We start from the raw sequence: 7,076 nt of genomic DNA on the forward strand, positions 1-7,076 counted from the left end.
AGTCTCATTCCCTCTATATCCTTCACTGAAAAATGCACTGACTGATGTGTAATGTCTGATTGGACACCAGTCAACCAGTCAACCAGCCAACCAATACATGACACACTTCATCTAGTCTGTTTCACTCTCTGTTTAGTGTTTTAAAATGTGATTTGATTCTCATAGATAGCAGTCTATCAGAATGAGGATCCTCCTCTATTGGTCTCCTTCTGACAGAACATCCTGCAGTAGTCTTATAAGGATTGTCTGATTGTGAATATACTGAAAGTTCTCAGACGACATCATCATAAACTGGCCCCTCCCCCCTTGTCCATAGATCTAGAATAGATGGTGTCACACATGAGACAGTTAACTCAGAGAGTTCAAATAGGGTTAATCAGCAGTTCTTTGTGGTTTGTAACTGGTATCAGATAACTAATACTGTATATATATCAGTGTCACTTTATAAAGAGCAAATTTGTTGTGGCTGCAAGCGGTCTGAGGCAAAGATTGTGTAAAAAATTGTGAGATGTAAAGATTGTGAGAACAACAGTGACACCACATAAACATCCTGCTGAAAACCACATAGAGACACAGAGACACAGAGAGCAGGTAGGAGGGTCCTGTCTGCGCAAAGCCAGCAGACCCACCTGACCAAAATGTTGATACGACCTTGTTTTGTGCTTACAGAAGACCGCAGAGTGCCTCTGAACTTGTTAACTGTGTGGGGGTGGGTGTGAGTGACATGCTATCAACACAACTAAAAGAGGACAACACATTACAGAGGAGAGAGGACTTGAATAAATAGGTTGTTTCCCATACTTATTCAACTACTCCCTGGAACTCAATACAAAACTACACACAAACATGAGTCATTATAAAGATCACTCTGCTAGCCCTTTTATTTTGAGTAATTGTGACTCCTTGTTACTAAACTTATAATTAATTAGCTGATGTTAGTAGTGTTAGGTTCTAATTCTCAGAGTAAAAAACTCAACGGACACTATGAAAGCTTAACCAAGTTTATTCTTCCCAGAGGATCAATACAGCTGCATTAGAAAAGCACATTTTCACACAAGCACTAGTAGTTAACCCTTCCTCCTAGGCTGAGTCTCCTCCTACACATCTGTACAAACATTGTATATTTTATTGCTAGGCAGGACACTAAGTTATTTCTCCCTTAACGTGACCTGACCTGATCTCGACCCCCCTTCATCTACTAATCCATGGATCTCTCCCCTTATCAATGCCTGCCAAATGTGATTGCTTCCCTGCACTCAATATTTCAGTAGGATACCTGATATAATGTAAACGTTATACATTACCCTCTCTCCCTCAGTGACATGAATAAGTGTATTTCATATTCCTAGAACCCAACATTAGTAATAATCTAGCGATGATGACTACCTAGGCTGTTTGATGCATGTGACTCTATGACACTGAAAAGGGGTTTATAACATGTTATAGATGTGTAATAAGAATGTAAGAACTATATCACCCATGTTATAGAGTCTAACATACATTGTCTTTGTTGGGCATTTGCATTTGTTTGACAGCTATTTCGACTACGCACATGAACCATCACAGGAAAGCAAGTTTTCAAAGATACTTCATCAAGTTAGTGAACAATTTGAACCTTTTGACAACTTCTTAAAGTTGCTGCGACTCTACTGGTAAAGCAGTGACAGGGACTTGTATATGCACTGCTGCTCCCTATTGAAAGATAAATGAATTGCAGTCCTGCAAGGTGGACTTATATATTCACATTCTGTCAATAGTTAACATTTTACATTTGAGTAATATAGCAGATGCTTTTATTCAGAACGACTTACAGAAGCAATTAGGGTTAACTGCCTTGCTCGAAGGCACATCAACAGACGTTTTCACAAATTTGGCTCAGTAACTGGCCCAAAGCTTAACACACTTAACCGCAAGGTTATGTGAAGTTCTGTTAAAACTGCTCAGTGACAATGTGCACATTGTCATATTTGAAACCAGTCTCTCAACAATATAAAACATGCTTATATTTTATTTAACCAGGCAAGTCATTTAAGAACAAATTCTTATTTACAATGACAGCCTACCCCAGCCAAACCCAGACAGTGCTGGACTAAATGTGCACCACCATATGGGACTCCCAATCACTGCCGGATGTGATGCAGCCTGGATTCAAACCGGATACTGCAGTGACGCCTCTCGCACTGAGATGCAGTGTCTTAGACCACTGTGCCACCCGGAAGCCCCAGATAAGATATTTATTTTTATTTCAGTCTTGTCTTAGTAAAAGAGAGTTGTAGTCTTAGGGGCCGATTCCGACCCAACTTAAGCTCGGGTATATGGAACATAATTCCCTTTTTATGCACCTTTCTCTCGAACCGTATTCTGACCTTGAATTTAAGCTTGAGAAAATCATGCTATTCCTCCACTATTAGTTTTGGGTGGAGTTCAAAGAAATGAAGGTGTGTCTACAGACTCGCCGTATTCTGACCTCATAATTTCACCAACTTTATGCACAATGAAAAGTTTAATAAGGTCTAGCAACCTATCAGTTCCAAGTGGAACAACATCTACTTTTTTTCTGATAGAAATACAACTTCCCATGTACTGTAATTTACATATTGATAAGAGTATTTAAAGAGCTAGATAAATTAGTAATATTTTTGGATAAGGGGATTGTAAATATACATTACAATTGTTTTATATCTATTTTACCTTTTGATCGCTTGAGACAAATATGAAACCAGTCACATATCACCTTTTCCACAGTGAAGTTTATGAGATGCTGGACTTATAACTTGCAAATATGAAATGTCAAGTTATAGGCTTCTGTAGCTATGTGCAAATGACAGAATAGCGCCAAACTTACCGAGTTGATTTATGATTTCTAGAGTGTTTTAATTAGATGCCCAAATTGTTCCCTGAATTTTTTAACATTTGTATCGTGTTACGCCAACATACATTTATAACTGTCACTTTAATGTCAGTTTCCTTACTTTTTTCATCATTCCATTACATCGTTAGTTTACCTTTCTTTACTCTGTCACGTTCGTGTGGTTGTTCCTGAGGATCGCTAGCAATAGTGGATCATATTAGGCTAATGTATGACAAGTTTGGAAATAGTCTGGAACATTTAACCTATTTGAATCATTATGGAACACAGACTACGTGCAGCAGTTTAGACCTGGAGCCTGGCGACGACTGGACCTCTGTCATCACAGTTCCATGATAAGTGAGGATTATTAGGGTAGATTTATAGGACTACTGGTCAACCCCTATTGTACACTTCTCTCACCTTCCAATATTTCATGGATTGAACAAATGAACATGGCAACTTTCAGGATGAATCAAACTACTGTATTTTGATTCACCAATATATTTAGTGTGTAAAGGGTCTCCAAACCAGTTTTATTTTATTAATGAATATTTTCCTAACCCTAAATAATATACAAGATCAGATCAAATGTTTTATCTACCAAGTGGTGCTGAAAAGGAGACAAATATGTGTGCATTTACAAGGCTATCTTAAATCCTTAATATTCTGAACCATTTCCTCTCTATATTCTAATGAGTCTGGCGAGATATTCAAATTAAAGGTACACCAAATTTAGGGATAGCTGTAAACAAATGTACTTAATACTTGATTGAATGAAAACTCCATGAGAAATTCACTTGGCCAGTAAGTGGGAGGGTTTTCAGCGGTTACATTTTATTTATTCAACAAACACAAGGGATCTGCAAAGCCCGTTACACACCTGCATAGGGAAGTCTGAATACCAACTACTGGGAAGTACGTAAGAAAGGAATGTGTTGGAGAGGTGTGTATTTCCTGAAATGGGCCCTCAGTGACACGGGTGTGTTGTGGTAACAATGCACTGAGGTGTGTGTAGAGAGAGTGTGATGAGGACTGACGGTCATTGCTTGGGGTTAGAGATGAGTTTACATGAGTGGAAAATCTATTTAGGGTATTCAGAACACCACAGAGAGATGTGCTACATGATACAGCTAAACAGGAGAGATGACTGAAAGAGTTAGTCAATAGAATGGACTCTATGCATGCATATATGCACATATTGTCATCAGGATGAGCTAATGTTACATTGAGCATAAACCTCAATCTACTCTGATGTTGTTGCCCAAAATCAGTTGTGGGGTTATTGTTCTTCCCTGCAAACCTACCTGTGAAACTGCTGTAGAAATTTAAGATGAAGGGAAAAATCTGAGAGAAAATCACACAATACCTCTGTATGACAGCAGTTTAGTACTTTATTTAATCTGCACAACATTACCAATGTAAAAAGGAATTTGACAGAATACAAGGCATTGTAACACACTTCACTGATATATAAAGCTGTATACAGTGAGAAACACATACAAGCAGTTCAAGTTAATAAAGAGGCAAAGCTGACGTTTCAGTCCATGTTTTCTTGTAAGACACTTACAATGACAACTTCACTGATTATTAAGCTTTATGCAGTGGGAAACACATAACATCAATGCAAGTTATTAAAGTCTACATTTCAGTCCATATTTTCTTGTAAGACACTTACAATGACAACTTCACTGATTATTAAGCTTTATGCAGTGGGAAACACATAACATCAATGCAAGTTATTAAAGTCTACATTTCAGTCCATGTTTAGGCGTCTCACACCAGAGTAAACAGTGTCTCTCTCCATGACGCTCCTTTGTCTCCCGGCCTTCACTTTCTTGTGGATGACGTTCAGAGCGGCGTAATGGAGTTTGTCAACATCTTGATCCTGAGAGGAATAACACAAATAAAATCCAAATATTTGGTATTAGACTAAAACATTGCTAGTGAAGCAAAAAAATGTACGTGAATATTTTCATATTTTGATTAAATTAAAAAAAACATTGATTCAGCAACAGCTCAACAAATGCCAGGTCTGCGTACCTGGTTATGACTGGGGACCTCTGGAGTACTTGGCTGAGGGGGCGTCCCTTTTAATCAAACATTATCATCATCATCATGATCAACAAAAACAACATCATCATCATCCATCATCATCAATAACATCATCATCATCGTTATCATCAACATCAATGACATCCGCCTCAACATCATCATCATCATCAAACAATAAATTAGTAAAGTTTTATGATCAAAAACATGTCATGTTTCCTGTACCAACAGTTTCAGCATATTGTGCACATTGATAACACTTACCTCTGCACTGTTCACATTCTCCCCTGCTGATCTTATACATAACGCAACCAAGGACAATGACGAGGATGACACACAGACCCATCGCTACACCCAGACAGTACACCAAGAGAACCTGGTCCTCCTTACAACCATCTGTGGAAATACAGACAGTGATAGAGGAGATTCAGGACATTTTGCTCCACCAGTCATTGAGTTTATTCACAGCACCATGAAAGAATATCAGAACATATCAGAATTATCACTTACGGACAACATCCAGCTTGGTCCCATTCCCAAACAGTATCGCCCCACATGAGGCCACAGCACAGTAGTAAGTCCCAGCATCAGAAAGGCTGAGGTTGCTCTTGGGGAGGTTGTAGACACAGCTCTGTGTAGGAGACCCAGCCTCAGGGCTCTTCTCACACTGATCACTCCTGTCTCCATGGGTGTAAATGACTCCTGGGTGGGATTCTCCTGAGCCATGTCTGAACCAATAGACACTGTGTTCTCCTGCACATGTCTCCGTGTGTATTGTACAGTTCAGAGTCACAGAGTCTCCTGGCTGGATTGACTCAGACACAGGCTGCTGAAGTATAGTCATATTTCTGGAGTCTGATCCTGACAAGAAGGCCAATAAAGCAATTTCATCTCTCTAGAATATCCCTGTGGCAAGTGTTGTAACTCAATATTTATTCAATAAAGATCTCATCTGAGAATACATCATATTTACACTGTATATCTGTAAATTCAGATTTACAAAAAGTAAAAAATAATAATAACTTTCTCTTTACCTTTTATAATGAGAATGACTCCTTTTCCAAATTCCAAATTGTTTCCATAAGAACTTCCACAGTAGTATGTGCCTGAATCAGAGAGTTCAACGTCTGCAATCATTAGATTATTTTTCCCTTGGCCACCTTCCACTGAGAAGCGAGGGTTATTCTTTAACTCCTGGTAAAATGTTGCATTCTTGTCCAACTTATAGATGGTCGAGATGAGCTGAGGAATATTTTCAAAAGTTTGCTTGTACCAGGAGAACATTACTCCCACGTCGCCTTTGTTGAAGCAGAGCAAAACCACTGTGTCTCCAACGTTGGCTGACATGAGACCATTCTTCTGACTGATGGATGAGGACTCAGTCCTAACTACCCCATGAACTAGAGAACAAGAAAATATGTTAGCTGTTACATATCTCAATTACAACTTTGGATTCTCAAAGTATCTGTAGAACAATAATGGGATACTTTGTGTCTCATAAATTAAGAAATGTAAAATGTATAAGATTGACTTACCCATCTCTACATGAAGTGTAAATATCAGACACAGTGAGATCATCTTTAAAGTTGTCAGCTCTTCACAACTTGGGTCTTGAGTGGAAAGAGTCCACCCATGTAGACAACGCTTCAACAATGGAGTTACAGATGATTGGTCGGACTGGACCGCATCATTTTTGTTAACGCCTCACTCAGGCATGACTGTGGTCTTTATGTGTATTTTTTACAGTTCAGAGTCCCAGAATTGTCCTAGATGTAGAGTCTCATAAATTAGATATGTACAAATTGAGCACTGATTTCTGAAGCAAGGTTTCCCTCAATCTTTATCACTGCAGCTACTGTTGTCGAAGAGACTCAAATTTGTGACCTGGTTTCTAACATGCATGCTATGACACTGTCATCCACTAGGGCTTCTATCAGTCACTTCACCTCACTAAATAAAAAAATAAAAAACATGACAAACACGGCAAATACAATACAGTAGTTTTATTTTTGTGATCTCCCCTTCAGGATTTACATTCAAAGGACAAGACAGTTTGAATGCCCTCCTATGACATTGTTATTGAATAGGTCCATGGTTCTAGTCATCTAACATCACACTGGAAATCAGGGTTTGTGTTTGATTGAGCATACTGTATTGATCTCTACGTCAAATGACC

General features: G+C 38.7%; 1 protein-coding gene across 1 annotated transcript; it reads right to left on the reverse strand.

Annotated features, from left to right (window-relative positions):
* Positions 1–4,391: 4,391 nt before the first annotated feature.
* Positions 4,392–6,478, reverse strand: LOC129835799 (uncharacterized). Its single transcript, XM_055901578.1, has 6 exons — positions 6,436–6,478; positions 5,935–6,300; positions 5,411–5,761; positions 5,165–5,296; positions 4,892–4,938; positions 4,392–4,736 (listed from the first exon to the last, which is right to left on the reverse strand). Exons 1-6 carry the CDS (start codon positions 6,476–6,478, stop codon positions 4,605–4,607), a joined length of 1,071 nt encoding a protein of 356 aa, XP_055757553.1. The 3' UTR covers positions 4,392–4,604.
* Positions 6,479–7,076: the final 598 nt, after the last annotated feature.

The sequence above is a fragment of the Salvelinus fontinalis genome, chromosome 36 (assembly GCF_029448725.1).
Source record: "Salvelinus fontinalis isolate EN_2023a chromosome 36, ASM2944872v1, whole genome shotgun sequence".
Lineage (NCBI taxonomy): Eukaryota > Metazoa > Chordata > Actinopteri > Salmoniformes > Salmonidae > Salvelinus > Salvelinus fontinalis.

What these genes read in the sequence shown, in the direction of transcription:
- LOC129835799 (XM_055901578.1), bottom strand. Translation starts at nt 6,478, where the DNA reads ATGATCTCACTGTGTCTGATATTTACACTTCATGTAGAGATGG. An exon ending in TACACTTCATGTAGAGATGG is followed by an intron (nt 6,301 to 6,435) that starts GTAAGTCAATCT and finishes CTTGTTCTCTAG; the next exon opens with TTCATGGGGTAGTTAGGACT. An exon ending in AGGTCCCCAGTCATAACCAG is followed by an intron (nt 4,737 to 4,891) that starts GTACGCAGACCT and finishes TATTCCTCTCAG; the next exon opens with GATCAAGATGTTGACAAACT.